Genomic DNA, 24735 nt, shown 5'->3' on the forward strand with positions numbered 1-24735 from the left:
TGGATGGATGGCACAGAAATATCAAAATGGAAGCAATGAATGAAAACACTGCATGCATATCAGCCCATGGCACAGCTGTGACTCACAAAAATACATTGTAACAGCCTACCACAGGGGGAAACTCAAACTAGTATGCACCAGGGTTGCTCAAAAAAAATCCCTAAAACACAACAGGGAAAGTCCAGCATCACAAGATACTCCTGACCTCAATCTGCTTTAAAACAAAACAAAGAACCACAAGGGACTCGCACACCCACCCCAGGGACAGCCTCTAAACTGCACGTCACTAAACTGATGCAAAGAAAAGATGTTTATCAATGTCACCAGACCCAACAGACTATAAAAATTACCAGACATTGACAGGAATATAGCTGTGCGAGGAAGTTATGAATGTAGGTATACAGCCATGTGATGCTTGCCAGACGATTGGTTTATGAGTAAGTCAACTGCCACCATTAGAGAGATCTACATCTTCAGAGAGCTTCCTTACTTCCAAAGGCAGGGAGAGAAGCTATTAAGCCCCCAGGCACCTGCTCTGTACGCTGAAGCCCATGACAATACAAAAGTGACCTTCCAAACTGGAAATATAAGCACAAACCCACTGACATCTCAAAGGGAGTGTTAATCAACATGAACAGTTCTCATCACTCCATCTCAAAAGGGATACTGAGGGCATTCCAGAAAAAGCTTTAAAAATTACTACAGGCATAAAAATTCCATTTGAAGAGACAAAAGAAAAGATTAGGGCTATTTACTTTAAGATGAGCATTGGAAGGCAGGGTTAATATATTGTGAGTTACAACTAATGGCAGAGTAGTTTGAAGCCAGATAGTCATTTTGCTTAATACAAAACCAAGATTCTTGATGCAATCAGAGACAACTAATTTAAAAACATTATGTTTTTAACCACAGTACAAAGATAGAGTGTAGGACTTGTTACATTACACTAATGCAAAAAAGCTTATAAGGGTTCAAAGACCCTTCATTAACGTTAGCATCAATAGTTTAGAGGATTTTTGGGAGAACAGATTCACATTTCAAGTCACGCATTTATCTACTGAAAGGAACTTTTCTAAACGAAGAACTGCATTCAAAGGCTTTCTTGTCCTGTGCAGCTAGCGAAAGCCAAACCAGACAGTAAGAAAAAAATAAAGCACATTGCTGTTTCTACATCCCTACTTCAGAGTAAGCTCTAATAATGCTTCCTACTGTTGTTTCCAGAGCACACTATGAGAAAAGCTTAAAAAAAATATTTTAAATGAAGGTTCACTTGTTTTTAAACTTCTACATCGCTTTACACTTTTTTCCCTCCTGCTCCCTGTTTGTGTCGCAGTCTGATTCCTTCCTTCTCTTACCTTTTTTCAGAAGTGCTCATACCTTTCTTTCCCCATATTTGCTGTAACTGTAACCCCCCAGCTCAGTCAATCCACATTTTTCTTTCAGCCCTGTATCACTGTTATCCAAAGGTGCTGGTGCATATTTCTTGAACCTAAACACAGGATTTTTTTAAACACCTCCTTTTAAAAGGATCATAGTCTAAGCTCTACTATCTCAGATGAAATTGCATGTGTCCCTGAGTATGAAAAGGAAAAAAAACTGTATACTTGGATAAGGTTGTTCCAGTTTTAACTCAAACTGCACTTCAGACAAACAAAAGCCATCACAGCTGAGTTCTAGACAACCATACTGTATTGTGTTAGTATCACACAACAGGGGCTTAAAACACCCCAATTAGTTTGTTTCCTCCCCTCTTTTATTCCAGCAAGCTAAAAAAAAGGGCAGAATCACATAAATGTCTCCACCAACTGTTTTTGAAAAATGCTACTTCTCTTAGAAAGCAGATATAAACACACTTACCTCCCAGAAAAAAAATTTGATATTTCAGCCCCCCAAAACTTGACTCCATATATAAATGGCATGAGCACAAGCCATTTTTTTGAATCTGAGATCATTTCCAATCTATATGACTTTGGGATATCCCAAATTATTCTTCAGTGAAGTAACACAAAATAGTAACATCTCAATTACTCAAGGTGATGAAAACTCCCTGGGTTTTAATTTACCAGCCCAGAGAAAAAGTTCAAAATTTTACAGCTCTGAATGCAAATGAATTAAACATACGTACATGTAAAACCATTAAAAGCAAAGACCTAGGTGATTCAACAAGACTGTCTAGTAACAGAACTGACTGCAAACTCATTTTAGATCTGCTTTAGTCCAAATAGTTCCAACACAGTAATTTGTTTTAACAGAAGTCACTTAGTCTTACACCTTCTTTGTTGGCAAAGAAAGTGCAATAGGTAGGGGCAAGCCTAGCTATGGCTACTTACGGCAATCACACCAGCATAATTAAACACGTGTCCTGAAACAGCTTCAGTGAAATATATTGTGGCTTTTTAGGCGATAGAAAGCCTTAGTAAAATGTAATCTTAATAAAAAAGTTTATGAAAATATTAGAACTCTAGTCCTCTTTTTGTCCTAACCTAGACCTGCTGTTTTATTACCATTATAACTCCAAACACACGATACAATCCATCTCCACAGTTTTTTGATGTCAGTTCTCCCTCACTTCCAAGAAACTCATAAGGACACAGCACTGTACTACAGGCCAAACATACAGTTCTGTGAAGTGCTACTGACTATCTCTGCAGCTACAGTTGTGTCTACTACCTCATTTACTAGTACAGTTTGGGGTTTATTTCAAATTCCGCTTTAAGCACTCTTAAACATGGCATGAAGTTTCACCAGCCTGGATGTGCAAAATACACCTATTCAGCAACCCCTGTAGTAATAACAAGCACTAATGCAGTAAGTCTTCTAGAAAGTTACTTCCATCTTCTGAATTAGCTCTGAACTTGAAGTTTTCATATGAGCTTCAAACTGGTTCAATTCCTTTAAAATGGCCTGATTTCGCAGAAGAGCTCTTTTTTGTCGTTCGTTTAATTCTTCCAAGTATTTTTTCAGCTTCGTGTACTTTAGTTTCATTCTGCAAGAGAAAGAAGAAGAACATGTACTTAAAGAGTATGAAATTAAACCAAACATTTCTATTACAACCACTTTTCTTCAGGCACATACATACTAACACTTATGTAGGAGCTGCCCAACTGTCCAAAGCTACACTATACAACCAAAAGGACATCACTGTTATATAACGTAAGGTTTAAAAAGGATTTTTGGTTTGGTGCTCAAAAAGATAAAACATTTCAAAAATTTCATAAGTTTGTTTGGAATGGGTTATGCTTTGAATTAATGTGATACACATGTCTAAGATGAAAACTGTATTTAGAAGAGCGTGTTCTGCAAGTCAAACATACTGTGAACTAAGGCTGTGGTTTTACAACTGCTTTAAGCCAACCTAAATCCATGTTGCCACCAAAAGGGGCATCTCACTCCAGGCCTTTATTTCTTTTTTGGGCCAATACTATATACTATGCACCCAAGGCAAATTAGGCCAAGAGCAATCCAACTGAAAATCCGTTTGAACTATTTCTCAGCCACCGAAAAACAGATTCACTTTCAGACAGACCTATTTTCTTGTCTGTTTATAAGGCAGCTGGACAAGTATTAGTGTCAAAGGGAACCTGTGAACCAAGGGCAGACAGAATCTCATCTGTTTAGGGCTCAACCTGTCTATAGGTCAGCTTAAATTGGTTGTGAAGTTGCAACCTAACCCCCCCCCCCCCCAAGAGACAATATTTTGACAGACACTCCAGTTCAAATTCTGTTGAATTAAAATAAATCAAATTAAAAGTGAAAACAAAGTGCACGTGTATGTTTGTGCACGAGGCATTTTTTCTTCAATATAATCTCTATTTTCTAAAGTCCCTCTTTCAGAAGAGAAGTCTCCAAGGGACTTGCCCATGATTGCACCTAGCCCTCAGTCACTTGAACTAAAATTGAAGAGTCACCTCTCTGGCTTTACAAAACACAGCTAAGGAAAGAAACACTACAGAAACAAGAATGCCTAAAAATCTGCTCCTTTCTGGAATCCAGGTGCCCTTCCTGGCAAGCTAAGAGACTTCCATCCATGCAGACACCACAGTCCAGATCCTCTTCTGGAAGGGAGGCTTCTGCAGTCACTGTTTCAAAGAAACAACATGTGCTTTTCATACTATTTTCTTTTAAAAACAGATTTATGGCAAAGTTCTTCCCAAACTCAAAAAAAAAATAGAACTACATAGGATATAAGAAAGCTAGGATCTTTTGATACACATATGCTCACTGGAAGGCCATCAGTTCTGGAACCTGTTCCCCTCCATTCTAACTTGATCAGGGCAGGAATTTCACAGTTCAAAGACAAAAAGGAGATTAAAAAAAAAAGAGAGAAGCTTTGTTCACAAGAGAAGGAACCACACCAAATTAAACTTAACATTTGGTAACTGGCAGCAAGTTCAAATCATTTGCTCTTCCGCAATAAGGCTATCAATAGCAATGCTTATAACCTCATGGATGTTTATATATAACAGTATCCATAGGACAAGAGAATGCAAACACAAATCTGAACAGTTGTTTAATATACATGGCCAGAGTAACAAGTGTTTGTGTTTTGTTTTTTATTCCCCCCCCCCTTTGAAAAAAAAAAAAAAAGACTGTATGCGCAATTCACATTAAATAGTTAATGCAGAAACAATCCAGGGAGCTAGGACCAGAACCTAGAATATCCTGTAGTACTTCCTAAAACTTTTAAGACATTCTAAGACCCTAGAATTTTGTAGCACAAAGCGCTAGAAAGAAAAGGCTTTCTATCTTTAACACTACAGTGATTTCATGAAAAGTTGCACAAAACTAACTTGCAAAATAGTTATTACTAAGATGGTAATGTTTCAATATTGATAGAATAAGGTAGTTATGTTACCAATTAAATCTTCTGCAGTAACTACAAGGCATTTTAAATGTAATCTAAGATTCATATGTATATAACTTACTGTTACAAAATCAATGTCAAGATAACATTCTAAAAGCATCCCGTGACTCTGAAGTCTTTGTAACTAAAAAAAGTCTATAACAAGTTTTTTAATAAACTTACAGGTATGCATCAGATTTTTTGTATTCCATCAGTTTTCTTTCCAATTCCAGCCTTCTGGTTTCACTAGAAGAAAGCAAACAAAAATATTTCATAATTTAAATTCTCAAAACGCAAGAAGTCAAACATTATACAGAGCATAAAACTTCTCAGAGTATGGAACACATTTCTCCTACAGATTGGTAGTCTTAATTCTTGATCTGCCAGCCAAGCTTGTCACAAAAAAAAAAAGTTTTTACTTCCCCTCTGCTTCTCACTGGAAGAAGAGCTAGGTTGTTTTAAAGGGAGGGCAACAAAGAGATGACAACGCGTAAACATGTATATATCCACTTAAACCCCAATAGCACAGCCAAAAAGACTCCTGCACAGTTTAAGTTCCTATTTCAAGTCCTTTCTCCAGCAGCCCCTGGAGGTGCTCCAAGCACTGAGATCCTCTCCCCCAGTCCAAGTCACTCAACAAACCACTTTCAATGCAGGAAATATTTGGCTTAAGTTGCTCAAACAGGCAGTATTTTATGTAATAGTTTTTAACTTAAAATCAGCTACATATTTCAGACTCACGCATTAAAATCAAGTACATCTAGAGATACGCTAGCATTACCTGCCGGAACTACTAAAGGGCAACAGATAAAAGTAACAAAAAAAATTTATGGTTGTTAAAATGCTGCAGGGCCATCTGTAGCTGCCAAAAGCAGTGCAATGGTATAGGTCCATGGGGAAATTCATACTGCTTGAGAACAAGCTCCATGCCTGACCCACAACATAATTCAGAGACCCATTTTCAGAAGGAGTAGGACAGAATAAAGGTGGTAATATTAGTTAATGACTGTTTCTGAAAAGGAGCAACTACCCCATCAGCAAAAATCAATTGATGAGACAAGGGCTTCCAGTAGACACACACTACAAATCCTGCAACAATCAAAGCAAGTACCTTAAGTTGTTCATTAAAAATAATCACCAACTTTTATTAGCTAGGAAGGCCACATAGGTGAGAGAGCTATGGGCATACATGTGAGACTGCATGCAGCCATATGACTATGCATGCTTTTCCACACATCCATGCGCTCCCCTACAAACATGCATGTCACAGCCACACGTATTTGCCTCCTCCCAGTTGCCCTGCACAGAGGAAAGCAAAGAAAACCTTCCTGCTTCTTAAGTCTGCAAGATCAAGGCATACATTTTATCCATCTGATCCTGCCACCGTCTGAAACAAGATTACGTTTTCATGTCATGTATGCAATTTAAAAGCCACGCTTCATCTGGGATCTCATCCTTTCAATTTCCTTTTACATGATGGACAGCTAAGCAAAAGCAGATTTCAAGATCTTGTTTTTACACTTCTAGAAGTAATTTTCATGACTCGATGAAGAACACTGTGATATCCTGATGGATGTAAGAGTCAATGGATGCGAACAGCCATTGGCTCCAATTCTGTTTCTCATCCTCTGATACCACAGGTTGCACAGCACATCGCACTCCCTGGTCCCTGAGAGATCATTTCCTTTCTACCAGCGTCCCACTCGCTAGTCAGTGCTACAGATGTTTAGGCAGCACCTGAGTATATAAATAAGGTCTTCTCTAGAGCGAAGAGAAAGTATAAAAACCATCAGGTATGAGCCTTGCAGCATTTGACTACCATCATTACAGATGCCTGAAATGGTTACTGCAACACTTGGGGTGTTTTGCAGCACACCTCTCTGTCCAAGCAATGATTTAGAAGACATCAAAACTATTTTGTTTGGTAGCACAGATTCCGACAAAGTTCCAGTGCAGTTTCTTAGTGTCAGTGGCGGAAGTGAGGCTTGAAGCAATACAGAGACTATTTTGACCACTCCATTACTACACCACCTCCCTTTTACCTGAAAAATAAAGCTCTCAGCCTGAAGTTTCTATTTGTATCAGGTTAAAGCACTGCAAACAGCCAGTTATAAACTTTATTCTTAAAGAGGCAAAAATAGAACACTTCAGGACTTCGTAAGGATCCAGGTGGCTTTTTCAAACAACCCTGAACCTTCAGTCTGCAGAGAAAGCATGTTTCTTTGGGATTTGAAAGCAGAATTAAATTCCCTGTTCAACCACAAGCTCTGTCTAATCTCTAGCATTTCACCAGGCATCGACCTGTAGTGATATCTGATCCTTCACCTCCTATTCAAAGCAGCAGGACCTGCCTCAATATTTTTTGAGATACCAGGCCCTAGTCTCTTTGTGCTTCAGTTCTGCATCTATAATATAGGAACAACAGTACTACTGTGATGATACCCTGTTGAGAAAAGTACACAAAAAATTGTGAAGCACTTAGATACGATGCAATCTTTCCATAGAAGTAAGAAATGTAATTTTTACAGTTGTTTTTCCACACCAATCTGACATTAAATCAACTGTTGAACACTGAGCTGTATCCAACAGCCTAGCCTGGCACCTGGACAGAGCCTGCTCAGGGCATGCCAGTAGGTATCATGTAAGGCTTTGGCCAGAAAGACAAAACAAGCCAATTAACCAACTACAGCATTCAGCCCACTTCCGTAAAAGGCGCAAGCAAGCATGCAAAAGAGAAACAAAGAGTTGTTTTTGCAGTTAGCCAGTTTTCTTCAGAACAGCACAAGCTAGCTTTCTCACGGAGTAAAAAAGGCGGCACAGACTCAGTAAGAGCAGCAGCCACTTCACCACTCAAGTCCTGGAGAAGCACGATGCTCAAAGCCTCCTGCAGGCAAATCCAATCCCCCGGACAGGTTTGAGTGGGCCTGTTCAGCACCACCTTCTACAAACACACGTAACTGATACCAGCAAATATTTTGGAAGCTAATAAACCTGTTTTACACACTCTGCTCAAAACTTGTCAGTATTTGCACATGTTTACAGCAAATCACCCGTAGCATGAGGCATCTGGCCTCACTGTTTGAGGAGGATGCTAATTTCAAAGTTAGTCACGGCGTTAAGTACAACACTTAGCTAAATAATGTATCTACTTCATCTCAAACACTGCCTCTCTCACCAGCAAGATTAAACGCTGAGTAATCACAACACGGTCAGTTCTGTATTAAACACCAAGGTAAACACTCTGCCCCAGTTCATTTATTATCTTAGACACCCAAAATCTAACTGTCCATAATTTTGCTCACACAGACACTACTGACCTGTCTACAGAAACCTATGCCCGCAGCAGTGTTTATATCTCGACTGGACTAAGTACCAGCATTAAGGAATAAAATTCAGCAAATAAAGTCTAAGATATACATTAAGATAGTTATGTTTTTTGCACAAGATTAATTTGCACCAAGCATTTCAAAATTCATGTATTTAGAGGAAAAAAAAGAGAGATGAAAACAGGAAGAAAAGAAATATTCACAAGAGTTCCCTCTGAGCTCACCAAGAGACAGGTGGGAGACACAACCAAGCAACAGCTTCCTCCACCACATGCAAGCTCTTGCATATATGGCTCCTTAGCCATAGCTCCCTGCTTGCTTAAACTGAAGACCTCAAAGCAGGACTGCAATCTGGAGTGAAACAGCTATTGGGTACTTCAGGTCTTAAAACAGGTGACTTGAAATAGGATCAGTGCAGAATTTCCAAGGTGGGACTTAAAAAGCTGAAGTGATCCAGTGATTTTACTAAAAGTTTTATATCTTTTTACATTAATGTTTAGAATAAAAATTATCGCTTTACCTGTGAAATTCCAAAAAGGCAACTGCCTCTGCAGCACCATTGCCAGAGGTAACCCTTCAAACTCCCCAAACAGCAGCATACAACTTATTTACCTGGATCTGGGGTAAACGGTTACACATTTGTCAATGCCATCACTACAATTTATTTTTTTTTAATATATATGTTAAAGCACAGGCAATTCAAGCACGCCAGGTAGAAAAGGTCCGTTTATTATCACAACATTTGTCAGCTGTGTCTCCAAAGGAAGCATGGCTCATGCAATCACACTGCCTGCCTGCAATCCCCTGCCCCAAATGACTCCTGAACCTCCTGGTGTAAGCAAATAAGACAGAGGAGCTGGTGCCTGTGATGCGGTCTGTTCCTGGTGGTTTCAGAAGAGCTGGCAAGGGGCAGCCCACACGTGCAGTGTGGGACCCGATGGCAGAGACGTGACCTGACGCAGAGACGTGGCCGGCATGGCCCAGAGCCTCAGGGGGCTCAAGGCACCTCTGCTCCTAGCAGGGGGATAGCTGCACATAGCCACATTGCTCAAAGCAGTATGCAGGCTTGAGCACTGGGATTTTAATCTGCTCTCTCCCTTCATTTTCTGATGCCATGGTCTAGATATGCTGCCTTCCCTATCAAGGACCTACAACTTCTGTAACTTCTAGACAATAAAAAAATACCACGATGCTGTATATGTTCTCCCCCAATTTCTTTCCCAATGGAAAGTCATTCCTGTTTTGTTTGCTATTGGTCTTCTGGACCAAAACAGGACGTTAGCAAAGCCGCACGCAGCATTTCTGCCGAGGCGCTACCTGAAGGCAGCGTTAGACCTGCACGCTCAGGTTCTCATCACCACGGCGTTACTACTTCTACTACCTCTGCGCGGAGACGCTACCGTGAGACGCGACACACGCCTGACGGGAGCCAGGCGCCGTTAAGAAGCGGCTCCCAGCGGCGGGGCCTCGGCCGGTGGAGCAGCGCCCACGGCATCCAGCCCCTACGGTGGTCAGCGGCCAGGGTCCCCGGAAGGCCCGGTGCGGCTCGGTCAGTGCCGGCGCGGCCCGCAGGGGCCTAGCGAGCGAGCGGGAGCGGTCCCCCGGGAGCGCGGCGCGGGGGTCCCCTCACCTGTCGCGGAGGCGCCGCAGGAGGCTCCCGGTGCCGCTCCCGGTGCCAGGGCCCCCCTCCCGGCTCATGCCGCGCTGTTTACGGCCGTGGCCAACGCGACGCCTCCCGCCCTGCCCCGCGCCGCCACGCCCCGGAAGGCCCCGCCGCGCGTTGCCATGGCGATGGGGCTGGTGGTGCGCGGGAGGGATCGAAGCGGGACCTGGCCCCGGGCCCGGCCTGGCCGCGTGGCCCTGGGGAGCCCGCGGGTAGCACGGCAAACGGGGGTGGCACGGCTGCCCGCCCTGCGCCCACTCATCGTGAAAACGGCAGGCTCGAGCCTCACGTGGTGTATGCACGCCTCTGTGCACATAAATACATGTATGTATACATGTGTGTACGTAAATACATACGTATAGCATATCCGTAGGTATATGTGGACATAAATACATACATGTATGTATACCTGTCTGTACATAAATATGTATACATACGAATACATACACATACATGTGGGTACGCAGCCATTGGGCTGGCCCCCATGGCAAGGAGACACCTGAGGCACTGCTGCCTGCAGAGCTGTGCCTGAGCTGCTCCCAGACCTGGCAATGCTATGTCAGGGATCGTAGCAAGCTGACCCACAGCGAGCTCTCCCACAGCGAGAGATATCCCCACGGCGAGAGGTGTCCCCATGGCGAGAGCTGTCCTTGGGGCAAGGCAGGGCTCAAGGGAAGCACCCGTGCTCCCAGAACAGGGCCATGGACAGTCTGCAGACCTAGCAAGGGCCTGAGGCATTTTGTTGAGGGAAATCTGCGGTGTGACCTTTGGGACAGCAGGGGACTGGAGATTTACACCATTTATTCCTAAATTATTACTTACACTGTTAATTTAACATGAAATCTGTTAATTCAATGATTACTACAGCTGTTCAAATGGTTGTAGTGCAGAGTCGAGTCTCCAGGCTGCCATCTTTTTTATAACCTTGAGGTAGTAATCTCCATGTCTCAGCCCCCCTCAGAAAAATGGAGGAAATAGAGATTTTGCAAGGTGCTAGGACATAAATCCAAAAATAACTGGGAGCTGATGAACACTTACAGTAAAAGGGGCCATGGTGATGTACCAATACCAATGCCAATGCATAAATCGTGTGAGGAGTGGGTATTGGACAACAGGGAATTTCCAAGACTTATATCACATTAAAACCAGTAAGGCAAGCATACTGTCTGGGGCACAGTGAGTCTAAAATTCTAACATACACAGGGAAAAATGACAGCTCTGTTTTTACTCCCTTTAACAGTTTGCTTTATTGAGTTTATAGTACACAGGGAAACAAAAGGAAAAAAAAAGAAAAAAGAAAAAAAAACAGAAAATGCAAATGGCTGATTTCCATTTGTATAGAAACCAAACTTTTCAATAAAATTCACAATTGCTCCTTCTCTGAATCGTGACCTTGTCCAGTTGGCACAGCTTATTAATGTTTTCAGACCAAACTCTGTTGGTCAGTGGAAAAAGTCGCACCACCTTCAGTGAGCACTGGGGCTGCCAAGACAAGCCCCACATCTCCAGCATAAACAAAGTGGGAAAGAAAAGCACATTTTCATTTTCAGATAAAAACTTAGATCCCTTTGAAATTAAGTTGCCAAACCAGTGCTTAAATTCACCAATAAAGATGATTCATCCCATACTGAGAGGGTATTTGAATTTAAGGTGAAGCAATACTACATCAATGGCCAAAATTGTGTGTAGCTAGAAAATGTTTAAGCATAATTATAGCAGCAATCAGTATACAATTAGTATGGGATCATCATCATAATTACCCTTCATTAGAACTTCTGCCCAACAACGGGGATATGAAAGCATCAGTTTCACTTACAGGGTAATACTGCCATGACTGAGGGCATCACTGGGGCCCTAGAAGAGAGCCACTACACTCTAGTTGCACAGGGCTCATGGGCTCCAGAGCCTCAGGAGTAGCTTCAGACTCCAGCAGCGGTGACCCTGTCCCATGGATTGGGTCCTCTGCCAGGTCTTGAGCCTGTGTACATCCATTCACCTGCATCCTCAAACTGGGATCACCAAATTTAAATGTAAAGCAAAAAGCTTTGCTGGAGTGATGCAGTGGTACTTAATAGTTCCCAAATTAGCTTCTGTCACTTGAATAACCATAGCTGCTGTCTGGCTTAGCCTTTGCATATCTATTATAAATAAATGGCTCAATAAGATATGGAAGGTTTTAGCTCATGTAAGAGCCTGCCTACTCAAGAAAATACACATGCAAAGGATTTGCAGATTTGGGAGCCTTTATTATTGAATTCACATAAGATGCACTCCTAATAAAAGATGTACTGTTCTTTCTCACTCTCCTATTTACTGAAAGCAAGTACGTGTTATTGAGACCTCTGCAGCAACACTATTTCTCATCTTAACAAGAGCTGAGAGGCAAAATCTAGGTCTGGCCTTGCCTAAATTGCCAAAGTTGGACATTTTTACCTAGATTGTGGCTTCACAGCTCAGGTCCAGGTCCACCAGTGACTGCCATTCCCTTTACAAATGTGTAGGGACAAAGAACGGAGCTTTGGCACCTCAGCTGCAGAGATAGCCCCGCTCCTTGAGCGACTGCAACGCGTTGGTGCCGTGGGAGCAAGCCGTAGGTCTGCTCACAGACATCCCACCCGAGTGCTGGCCATGCCGGCTGGAAGCCACCCCTTGCTCAGTCACCGCTCCTCGGTGTGGGGACCCAACGAGATGGAGTGGTGTGTCTCCCTGATTGCTTTGCTCAAAATCAGCTGGGGAACTTCAGACTGTGAGCCTCACCCATTTCACCTCATTTTGGTGATTTCATCTGGTGCTGGGCAGAGAGCACTCTGTGAAGGCCTCTGCAAATGGCCCTGGTACAAAGCTAGCTGTGGGATCCTACCCCCTGCTAGCCCAGCTGTTCATAGTACTGAATCATCACCCCAGCCTTTGTACCAGCATGATGTTCCCGTTCAGTCATGGGAACAGGTAAAATGGAAATAACAAGGTTTGCATCATTTTTTTTATTTTTTTAAAAGTTTTTTTCAGAGCGTCCCCCATATGAACTCTCCTTCCTAATATCTACATCAAAATAAATAGTCTCCCTTTGACACTAAGGTGAGACACTAAAAACTTGTTATTTCCAAATGTCAGACATGAAACACCCTCCGTCAGCCTGACATATTTTGAATGCATCACTGATTGTCAGTGCAGAAAACTGTCAAACACTACCTGGCATTTGAACAAGAAAACACTTTCATACGCTACAATTTTGTTATTTTTCAAAACAGGCAAAGAATTTGGTTTTGTTAAGCCTGTACCCGTGACATACCAGGTTTGGTTCTGGTAAGACTAAACTGCTTTTGAAAATATTTGTGCTTGCTAAAATAATATCAAAACTTTCAAACACTTCTATTGCTGAAACTATGAACACATATTATATGTACATACTGAAAATGTTTATTCCCAATTTAAGATTTGCAAGTCTCAGTTCAAAGAAACTGATGTCCACCTGACAGCTCCGGTCAGGAAGTGAGATCTCTAGGACTACACAGTTTATTCGTCTCACGGACCATGCCAACACCGGTGATATTTTAATTGTGAACCAAAGCCAAGCAAACACAGGGGGCAGGGGTCTCAAGGCACTGCCTGCACAGCAGAAGGGAATTCCAGAAGGGAATGCTGCCAGCTCTGGGACCTGCTGCCGCTGCTTGCTCATGGGGTGCAGGTTCCCCTGCCCCTGATCCACCAAGCACGGTGGGCACACTTCTAGGAACCTTTCCTAGGAGCACGCAGGAGCAGCTGTGCAAATAAGCAGCCATAGCCCAGTGCCTCCCTGTATTTCCCACATTTTTCCCTCTTGCCCCTTTAGTCTCTGGTTGTGCAGGGTGCACTCAAATCCTCTGAGGCTTACAGAGCCAGGTCTGTGATGAGATCCTTCATGCTGACACTGATGGGCTCATAATTGACTGAAGAATAATCTTATTACTCATATCCCTGATAACTAACATCAGTACCCCATCCCTGAAAGCCTACAAAGAGGAGTGTTTTGTTTGTGTTCTTCCTTTAGTACTTAACACTTCTTTTAGATTGTTTTAATTTAATTTTGATGTAATCTGATAAGAGCTGTACAACTGTCAAAGAAATCTGTCTCATTCTGTCTTATTAAATGCACTTTGAATGAAATTACATTTTTCCCCAATAGCTGTGAAATGAAGGTATCTCTCAATTCAAATGAAGAAGGGATTGATGTGCACTAATCTTACAGTTCAACGCAGTGTTTTTAATTGAGGTAGGAAACAATGTGTGCTTTTGGTGTCCTGCTTTCCTCTGGAGATTTAACAGTACCCTGGAAGGTGCAGAATTTGCCTCATTGTGGTGAGCATCTGGCTGTGGGGTGGCCTACCTTGAGGAGAAAAAAGGAATGAGAGAAAACAAGGAAGAAGGAAGTTAAAGAGAGGGTATTTTTGTAGGGGAAAAAAAATAATAATAAAAAAAAGACAAGGGACAGATGATAAGCACATGCCTCCAGAGACATCCCTCCAGAGGCAGCTCGTCCAGCAAAAGGCTTAGGGCCAGCTGGAGAAGGTCAGAGAGGTCCGAGATGCCACTAGGTCCGGGAAAGACGGGAAGCTGCTCACACAACCAGAAGTTGTTGGCATCCTCCCACAGGGTGCCTTGGGACAGTGCCTCCCAACAGACACGGCCCTCGGCACGACTGCTCTAATGACAGCAAGGAGGTTTTACAGATTAAGGGCCCTCTGTGTATTTTCACTTACTCTGAGGAATGCAGATATTGCTAGAATAGAATAAACCAAATCACAACTTCAAAAGCATTAAGAGAAATCATTAATTAAAAACAAAAGGGTGGTCATCCAGGAACACTGATGTATACAGAATATACACAGATAATATACGTAACAGAGCCTGAAAAATTCATCTCAGTTCTCTGCCACCATTTTGTTATTTCTGTCAAAACACAGCAGCCAGTCTGGAGGGTTTGTGTGATTTCATGGGGAGGGGATTTGCAGAAGCCCAGGCTGTGATATACTGAAAAGAGGCTTTTCCTCTGTGTTCTTACTTGGTTTCTGAGAGCAGCTGTACATTTACTTGCCCACAAGCCAGGACATAACTGAATACATTTTCATTTTTTTTTCAATTAGATTCATAATACATGCCCTGGTAGCTATGTAAAAGACAATACAAAAATTTGCATAATGCCCATATAAGTCTTTTTGTTAATGAATCAAGTCCCAAATGAAGAGCACTAATAATACATTAGTAATCAAAGAGCAAATAGCACCAGTGAACATATCTCAGCAGAGCAGTTATGTGGATCCATTTCTGACTGTCAGTGTCAATGCATGGAAGCAGTAATTAACATGTTGAATTTAATGTTTAAATTTTAATAAATTTAAATGTAATAAAATGCTTTTATTAAATGTTACAGTTCCTTGAAACCTATTATTACTTGTGTCTGACGCATAAATAGAAAATACATTGTCTTACTGAAGAACACAGTGTTTGCTGTCGACAGGACAGGTGAAATGAGTTCCTCCAGCAAGAACTTGTTAACACAGGAGCCACTGATAATAGCTGATTAAATACAAACTTAAGAACAAGAATACAGCATTTAAGCCATATAATGTTTATTAAGAATGTAAGGGCCTTATCCAAAGCCTGTTGAAATCATTGAAAAGTCTCTAGTAATGCCATTGTCAGTGAATTCGGAATTAATCCTGTAGAATTTAGATACAAGCACACACCACTGTTTACACCACCGTGTTGTTAATGAGTGAGAAACACCATGCCATGGGACGGGGACCAGTTTAGAGGCCTCTTGCTGGGAAATCCCCCTGTCCACAGCCATCTCAAAGTGCTTTTTGAGTCTCCTCTACAGCATGGGAAGCTCCAAGACCAGGAGAGCTCATGTATGACCTAACTCTTCTCTGTTTTTTGCAAGGCCATGAGTCTGGAGAGGATTTCTGGGAGGTTTTAGGTTTCTCTGCTTTCCCAATAATTCAAAGTCACTGCAGTCTCTAAGATGTAGACACAACGAATTAACCAGCAGCTTCTAGTCTCTGTTTAAGTGTCTGTTGTTGTGTGAAGAGGAACGAGTAGGTTGACGGCATTGAGTTTCCCTGTCCCTGGAGAAACGAGAACTGGATTTAGGTTTTCTGAGATGCGAGACAAGAGGCTGAATTTGAGCTAGGCTACTCAGAGCAGGCCATCAAAGGGCTTGACTCCTGTCTTATCTTAAATCATCTGCCTGCCTCATGCTGCAGAGTACCCTGTACAACCACTACTTTAACCTCCATTGCTCCAAGTGGAAGGGTTATGCTGTATTTCTACAGGAAAGGCCATTTTATGCTCGCTGGGGTCACTGCGGAAGCAGAGTTGCAAAGCCAGTCATGCTGCTCCTCCTCACAGACTGTGGCTGGACCCTGCGTGACCACGCAGCACAGACCATGACCACAGCCACCAGGGCTGAACCTTCTCAAATCCTGAAGATGGAGATCACCAGCCGTGGCAAGTGCAACCCGACGTCTCCAAACTCTGCAAATGAATCAACAGCCCTGTGCCTGAGCACCTTCCTGCCTGCTTTGCGTGCGGGCTGACATTTGTGGGGCAAACAGGCAAAGTGGAAGTGTCCCACCGCTTCTTCAGAGCTTGGTCCTTTGTGCCAAGGCAGGGCCATGCCACATTTTTGCCAAGATCCTCCCTCTGGAAGCAGCGACCTGATGGCCACACTTCGCCAACCAAGGGGTTGCTGCCAAGGCACAGCTAGCAAGGTCTGTGATCCTTGATCTAGCACATGCTGTGCCCGCTGTTCTACAGGACAAAGATGTATTGGGCTCTTTCGTTAGTATTTTAACAAGTGAGTGCAATGATCCGATGCACTGAATGAAATACTGAGAAAGTTTTTCTCCACAAATCATGAAATGCTAAAAGGAAGATATATAAAATAACTGAGAAATTCTTTTGAGTTAAATGTTTTCCTTTTAGCACCACAATTTAGAGTGACCTGTTTTGTAGAGTTGCCTTCCATGTTGACAGGGACGAGGCATTTAGACAAGGTAAAAAGACTGGAGGATCCAAAACCCTAGACTCAAAGGGAGAATGTCTGGTCTATTGTCTGTTTTGATTAATGAAGCCTTTTGCATAGCGAGATAATGTGATCTTTACTGAGCACGGAATGCTACTGCACAGCAGAAATATCAGAAGTATGAATAATATTTGACATGATAACGACATCAATAAGCTAATCTATGTATTACTGGATTCTGCTCAAAAATGCCTCAAATGATATTTGTTTATTTCATAATTGTCAGCCACTTTGATGCACTTGTCATCAGGTTCAACAAGTGCTCCAAGCTACAAGGGTTTGAAACAAAGGGAAGCACTTGGATGAGTCTTACAGTTTAGTGGCATTTGGGGTGAGGGAAGCCATATTCTGTGGCTGTTCCTAGCCATTGCCACAGGTAGCGAGGTGCTGCTCTTTACACACACATTTACAGAGAGCCTCCTGAGGATCCCTCACTACCATAAAACAAAATATTTAAAACCTCTTAAAGACATTTCTATTTCAGCACGATTGTTTGCGAGTCATCAGTGTCTCTGTAAAACAGAAAGTGAGCAAATCAGCAAAATAGCCGCAGCAGCATGCATGGAAAATCTGTTTCCTCGAGCTGGAATTAAGTTTAATTCTGAACTAATTTCCGGTGACTGTTTGGTCACTGTCTCCACTTAATTTTTACTTCTGCATGAGGTTTGGAAGTGGGCATCCGAACCCCATGAACTGCCAAAGAAGCTGGCATGCTTTCCAGCAGAGCCAGTCTGGATGGCACTCAGGGTGACAGCTATATGCTGTTTCTCTATTTTCTTCCTTTGAAATCTAGTTTCAAGAGGACATAGTATTTTTCACTTCCTGTCCCAAAGTGCCGTGCTGCTTTTCTGTGGTTTATTATTTTATCCTCTGTCCTGTGTAGAAGATTATTGTGGCGATGAACGAAATCAACCATGTGTATAAACCATTCATTCATTTGAAAAGCAGGAGAACAAGCGTAAGACTATTAAATTAATTAAATTGTGTCTGCTCAGAGTTAAGCATCACTGGGCCCTGCCCTCTGCACTCCATTTAGTATATGCAACAGTAAATAATCACGTCAAATACAAAATAGGAACCTGAAGCAGGAGCTCTCAAAAAGGCTTGAGAACAGATGGAGAATATTCCAACGGTGCATTTAGAGAGAGCTCTAAAATTGGCTTCAGCTCTGTTTTTGAGTAAATACCGATGTAAATCGTGTAACCAGGTAGGAAGCATGAATAGCGAGGGTCTGTCTCACCGGGCTGACTTTCAGGCTGGAGGTCCCAAGCACTTTGCCCATCGCTAGAGGCACACAGCAAGCACTGGGCGCCGGCCGATAGCCCCGAGGCAGCCTGTTCCCGACAGGATGGGACTGGGGGAACTGTGGCACCTGAGCCGGGCCCTCAGCACCCGCTGTGGCTGGGGCTTGGCTGCTAAATACTGGCGGGCCAGTCTTTGTCTCCCCGAGCAGCACTGGCAACTGCAGCGGTCCAAAAACTTTTCCACGAGCAAGCCTTTATTCTTGGTCAGTAAATATACCCTGCTCAGCAGGTTTTAGCAGAAAAACGAACCCAGAGCTCACATGCAAGTCAGCCTCTGGCTTATTCTGAGCCCCTCTTCTCGCATATTTTAGGATTACATTTCTGCCTTTTTTTTTTCCCAAACGAACTTAAAAGGGATAGCAGCTGTTTCACAAAGCTACCTATTCTCCTACAAGGATTATGCTTTTTTTTTATTTTTAATAAAAGAACGCACGGAACCAAACAAAAAGAAAGTACAAGGGAAGTTCATAACCGCTTCCCGGCTGGAAAGACCGCGGACTGCGCGGTTCCCCAGCTCTGCCGGGCAGTCAGACATACAGACAAGCAGGCAGTCAGGCAGGCGTACGGACACACAGCCGCGCCGCTTCCCCCAGCAGCGCCGAGGGGAGGGGACGCGCAGCCAGCCGGGGGCACCCCCGATGGCTCTGTTGCAATTCCGGGTCCTTTCCCCGCTCGGGAACCTCGCGGCGCCCCGGGCAGCCGTGCCAGCAGCGCGGAGCTGCGGACCCCCCCCCGGGACACCGGCGCTGAGCCCTGCGGCCTCCCCCAGGCCCCGCCGAACCCGGCACCGGCAGCAAGAGGAGAAGGGTCTGAGCTGGGCAAAGGCTTTTTCTTTAAATATATATATATTAAAAAAAAAAAAAAAAAAAGAAAGGCAACCGCCCGCCAGCCCCAAGCGAGCAACCGAAGGAAGAAGCCTCTACCCGCGAGGCGCCAGCAGTTTCGGGAGCTGCTGCCAACCTCCGGCTCTCCTTCGGTCCCGCCGGTCCCGGGGCAGTGGAGCCGCCCGCGGCTCTCCCCGCGCCGCTGGCCGCCGCAAACGAGCGGGGAAAGAAAAGGAAAAGGAAAAACATCCCCGCGGGGCCGGGCTATGCCCCGGGCGGGCAGCGGATCCAGGTAGGTCCCGCCGGCTTCTCCTCCTCTTTTCGTGCTCGCCTTTTTTATTATTATTATTTTATTATTGTTATTTTTTGTTCTCCCCCTCTCTTCCTCTCCCCCGTCCTTTACCTCGGGTGCTTTACTTCTGGCAGCTTTAGCCCTCCGGCAGCGCGGCCGGGCCGGGAGCCGCAGCGGGGGGGTGGCAGGAGGGATGCTCGTCCCCGTCTGCAGTCCCAGCGCTGCGCAAAATCCCAAATCCCCCGGGGCGCACCCCGCCAGGGGTGGCAGGGGACTCGGTGCTCGGCTGGGGCCCTTTTGCACCGGGCGGGCAACGGCTCCGCCGAGAGGGCAGCGAGAACAACGCCGGCAACAAATTGGGGTTGTCCAAAGGTTCCCTCCGGGTCCCGCCCCGGCGGGGAGAGAAAATTGTGCTAGTGGTACCGGGGCCGCCCTTGCCCCCAATCCCGTCGGAGCCCCCAGCCCAGCCGGTGCCGGTGCCGGAGCGGGACCCCCCCCCCCCCCCGGCCCTGCCCGCCCAGCCCGGCGGTGCGGTGGGGATGTCATTAGGAGACAATTACCTTTTCAGGGCGTCCGCGTCTCCTCACAGAGGTTGTTATTTGGGAAATAGGATCATTTGATTTCATATTGCACTAAATAACACCCAGCCGGCTCAAATTGCCAGCTTCCTAACAGCCACCCATTGGAACAAATTGCGGGGCGCCGCCGCCGGCCCGGCCGTGTCCTGCCCTGCTCCCCGCTGCCCCTTCCTCATTTTTCTTTCCCCATTTTTTAAAATGTTTGGTTTACGCCTTTGGGCCAGCGGGGCCACCCCAGGCCGCTGCTTGGCAGGAGGGTTGGGGCTTGGGGTGTCGGGGGGCGGCCGGGAGGCGCCTCTGCCCGGCGGCACGCGCGACCCCGCGCAGGCCGGCAGCGGGGTGCCGGGGTCTGGCCTTTTTTTTTTTTTTTCCTTTTTTTTCCTTTTTTTTTTTTCATTTGTTGTTTGTTTTTGTTTTGTTTGTTTGTTTTCTTCCTGCCTTAAGGCCGGTTTATTATCATTTTACTAAAATAGAAGCTTGGGGCGATTTCAGTCTCATTCCCCGCGGAGCAAAGCCACCCGCGAGACAAGCGGGGCTTCCCCGTGGCCCGCGGCGGACCCAGTCCCCTTTTTCCCCCCTTTTTCCTTGCCCCGTGCCCGGCCCCGCGGGCTCCGTCCCCTGGCGGCGGCGGGGCTGCGACTCGCGGCGTCCTGAGCGTGTTGTGCTCCGCCAGCCGCTAATCAAGTAATTTCCCAATCCCAGCCCCATCAAATTGCTCTTTAGCTGTTGAACTGCGGAGTTTTGCTCCTCTTTTCTCATGCTAATCAAACCCATTCAGCGTCTCTCTGTGAGGCTATTTGTAGTGGAATAAATCTCCTTGTTTGCCTGCTGCATGATTAATTGATATTGTTGTATGGCTTTTGTTTGGGCTGCGGAGAGCTGAAAGGCAGCGCATATTGGATGTGACGAAAGGAGCTTGAAACATCATTTCGCTGCTGAGGTCTTTCAGAGGTCGAGGGATAGACCGATCGCATTATTCATCCTATTTATTTATCCTTATTAGAAAATATGATGAAAGAATAAGGACCGGAGTCTTTTTTAAACAGCGCATACACAACCCCAATTAAAAAGAGTGCCGAAGACGAGGTCTTTTCTCCATATTAGAAAAATAGCTCTTTTTAACGAGGACCAATTAAATTGTACTTCATTTTACCTGGGATTTCACAATAGACTTAGCAACAAATTGCCTTTCTTCCTTGCTGTTAATTACCGACAGAGCCGGCCATGCTCCCCATGGCGCAAAGCCCCCACGGGGTGAAGGCGCCCACCCCGAACCCAGACCCTGGCAGTGGTGGCAAGCACTGGGACAGCTCTCGTGGCAGACCCAAGCTCCAGCTGGCCCCCAAATCCAGCCAGAGCACGGCCATATCCCCCTCAAACCAAGGCTGAGCCTGGGTCCCCCCATCCCCTCCTGCCACACACATGTGGAGCTATTTTGGCCTGGCCCTGGCCTCCATTCCCAGGCCTCCCCGACTCCCCCTGTTATTTTAAAAACTGCACCCGTACTCCCTGAGGACATCGCTGCAACCAAGAGACTCAATTAAATAATCCCAGCTCTTTGCTTCTCCCACAAATGGCTTTTTTTTTCTTCCCCCGAATATTTCCTTTTCCAAGTTCCTTTTCAAAATGAAAAAAAGAAACAAAACAAAAAAAAAAAGAAGAACAACAGGGAAAAAAAAAAAGAAAAAGAAAAGGGGGGGGAGAAAAGAAAGAAACTGTTCTCCTTTCTTTTCCCTGTGTGCAGGGTAATTGATAGGCTCTATCAGAGGTCAGGATTTGCATAAGAATTAAGAGCAGTAAATTAATTTAATATTCCATGCACATCTCCAATTATTCCTGCAGACCTTTGTCTCCACGGCTGGCAAAGAGAAGGTTCAGCTGCTCTTCAACCAAACAACATCTGTGCAGTTAATAATTTGATAAACAGCTCATACAAATAGTTTCTGAATTATCTGCCAACCCAATGACTATTCAGTTTTGAAACACTTGGCAAGGTCTGTTACGTGCGGTCAGAGCTTTGTAGCCTTGCTCCCGTGATTTAGCTGCCTGGGCGGACATTTTTTGTCCTTATCTTTTACATATAATCAGCTTCTTCCAACAAAAAGGCATCAATAACAGTATGTAAAATAAGTAATTACCAGTAATTAATAAAAGCTCCCCCCTCCCAATTTCAGATGATTTTTGCCCGGGCTGAGGAGCAAGGGGTGGCTGCAGGAGGGGGGTTGCATGTGCAGAGCTGCAGCCTGGGTGAGGCGCCTCTTGTATGGAGCTGCTGCGGGGCCAGGGACCCCGCCAGCACCTTCGGGGCTCAAGGTTTACATCCCTGCTCGGTCTGTCTCAGGCTTTATGGGCAGCATCATCGGTGCCCGCACAAACGGCGATTAATTGTTCAGGCTGCAGGGCAGCTCAGATCTACGCTCCTCAGCTGCTTCCTTCCCTGCAGCACGAGCTGCAAAGGGGCAATGCTTGTTTTTGGAAATCCCCGCTTTCCCTTGCCCCAGCTTCAAAGGGAGGGGGGCTGAGCGCAGCCTCCTGAACCCCTCTTACAGCTCAGCAAGGGCAGCCTGACTTGCACCTTTGCTTTCCAGAGGAAATCCAGCCTCGTAAAACCGCAGCAGCTCCTTCCTCCCCCCAGCACAGGTTTGGAAGCCCATCGCCACATTCGCCAACCACCACGGCTTCCGACACAGCCCATGGTGGTGACTCCAACCATGACAGTGGCACCAGACTTGCCCGACTTATTTTTAAATGCACACATTAATGTACAACCAACAGAAATAATTGTAGGGGTAATACCCCAACGATCCCCTCTCCGCTGTGTAATTGGGATGATAACCTTGCGCAGACACGGATGGTCTTTGCTAATTTCCTCGTCTGCATGGCTTGTGTTTTTAGTGTTGCTTCTGATAGGTATTAATAAGTGTGAGTGGATACATGTAGAAAGAGAGAGATTTACATAGATATTGGGAATCCACTTGTAGTGAGCTCAGATCCAGTGAAACTGCGTGGATAATGAAGATGAATGGAAGGGCTAATTTGTTCCAGAGTGTGGCAATACGCCACCTTCATTTTCAGTGTGAGGAGTCCCCCAGCTCAGAGGCAGGTGCTAGCAGTGCTGCAGGATCCGTCCCCACCACACGGTCGGTCTTTTAAAGAAATTGGCTTCCCAGTAAGGCAGCCACGCTGTATTTCAAATTGCTGTTCCATCTCTTGTATTCACAGGTCTAAATTGAATGTACAGAACCATTCCTTTCTCTGCTTAATGTAACACTTGCAGCAAAAGCGCTTGAAGCAATTGAAGACTACATGGAAGTTTTGAGTAGTCTCGATAAGAAGCGCTAGGCTCGATGTCCTCGCACTTTAATGAGGGTATGCAGCATCGATCCGTACATACTGGCAAACATTCTTCAGCACAGAGCTGCAAATGCCGGGCTCCATGCCGAGACCTGCTCAGCGGATGACAGCAACGACAGCTGGGTGCTTGCTGCCCCCAAATCCCCCAGCTTTGACTTCGGCAAGAGCTGTGCCCCACGCACCAGCCAAGCTCACCTGCAGAAAGCCCGTTTGCAGCACATGCTGCAGGTGTGGGTAGCTCGTGGCAGGGCAAGATGTGGCCAGGAAATGCAATTCCCAAACTGCCTCTCAGAGCTCCCATCTAATTGTGTTTGCCAGACAAATAACTGCCCTTGTCCCTGTCCTGGGATGTACGTCCAATTACTCTGTTGGAGTGCAATGAGAAGGAAAATTAAATTTGTACCCTGAATGCTGTAATAAATCCAACAGCCACCTCGTGCCTCTGCTAACGAGGGCTGTGGTGAGGGGCAGTGCCATGGAGTGTCCTGAAGCTGCAGTTTCAAGGCACAGCCACTTTTTTATGAACCTGGCCTGGCAGCATCATCCCTGTCTTCCGGGAGCCAGGCACAAAGCAAGGATCCTTGGCTGGCTTCAGCAGGCTGGGAGCTGCGGCTAGCAGGGGTAACGCGTGCTGAGGTGTGGAGCTTCCCCCAGCCTGACCCCGCAGGAGTCCATGCCGAGTCCCCGTGTGCAAACTCCTTGTGAGGGCTGCACACCGACTCGCCTCTCTGGAGCCTGCCACAGGTGCAGCACAGAAACACGATGCAGGTGGGTGCCCTCCACACCCCCAGCAGCACCGTCACCTCCTGCACGCCCCCAGCTTACACCCTGGGCTGTACAAGGGCTGGTTCTACCACGTGTCTGCAACACCAAGCAGCTGCAAAACCACCCAAAAATTTGCCAAGGGTCCACTAGCGATATCACTGCCACTCACTACCATCAGGCACTAAGCATCACTCCAAAATTAATAAAAAGTTGGTTTTTAAAATATTATGAAGTTCTCCAGGCTAAAGGGAAGGTTAATGCTCCTCTCCATAGTCATGCAAGTTTTGTGTTTGCCGTCATGAAGATTAGTTGGTTTTTCTCTCCCTTTTAAAGAGAAAATTTACATGATGAATAGGAATCCAGGAATAATTACATCAATGGAAGCGCAAGGATCAAGTGCCAAATGTGGATGGGCGCCTGGGACTCAATAAAGCCCTGCAGGCTCACCCAGCGGAGGCGAAATGACACAAGGCAGCGCTGGTCCAGCTGTGGGGAGGGGGCTGCAAGCTGGGATGCCACTGAGGAGCAGCGCCCAGCACTGGCCACAGAGACCCTACATTAAGGTTCAGAGGCTGCAGACTCAATTCCTGCCATTGACAGCCCTCACTGGGGCACGGTATTACCCTATTGTAACAGAGGATTCAGCAGTCACACTAGCATAAAACCCAGAGCTCACAATGGGGAACCAGCCCCCTGCATATTCAACATCTGCAGCTTTGGGGC

At 45.4% G+C, this 24735-nt stretch overlaps 1 protein-coding gene and 1 long non-coding RNA gene across 10 annotated transcripts in view; one reads left to right on the forward strand and one right to left on the reverse strand.

Moving 5' to 3' along the window:
* The window catches only part of KIZ (kizuna centrosomal protein), a 61415-nt gene extending 41859 nt beyond the window's left edge, over positions 1 to 19556 (reverse strand). For 4 of the 9 annotated variants that reach the window (XM_080583881.1, XM_080583883.1, XM_080583880.1 and 1 more), the window contains exons 1-3: positions 9800 to 9949; positions 5027 to 5089; positions 2830 to 2986 (exon numbers count right to left, since the gene is read on the reverse strand). In XM_080583881.1, the coding sequence (XP_080440007.1) occupies positions 2830 to 2986; positions 5027 to 5089; positions 9800 to 9867 (288 nt within the window). In that variant the 5' untranslated portion in view covers positions 9868 to 9949. Of the gene's footprint in view, positions 1 to 2829; positions 2987 to 5026; positions 5090 to 9550; positions 9681 to 9799; positions 10752 to 19426 lie in introns of those variants that run through there. The other 5 variants (XM_080583884.1, XM_080583887.1, XM_080583886.1 and 2 more) reach the window with 4 other exon arrangements.
* On the forward strand, positions 14205 to 24177 carry LOC308191485. The gene is made up of 2 exons (XR_013948039.1): positions 14205 to 19315; positions 23116 to 24177. It is a non-coding gene; the product is annotated as an uncharacterized lncRNA (long non-coding RNA).
* The last annotated feature ends 558 nt before the right edge of the window (positions 24178 to 24735 follow it).

Source organism: Anser brachyrhynchus (genome assembly GCF_964034855.1).
Source record: "Anser brachyrhynchus genome assembly, chromosome: 3".
Taxonomy (NCBI): Eukaryota; Metazoa; Chordata; class Aves; order Anseriformes; family Anatidae; genus Anser; species Anser brachyrhynchus.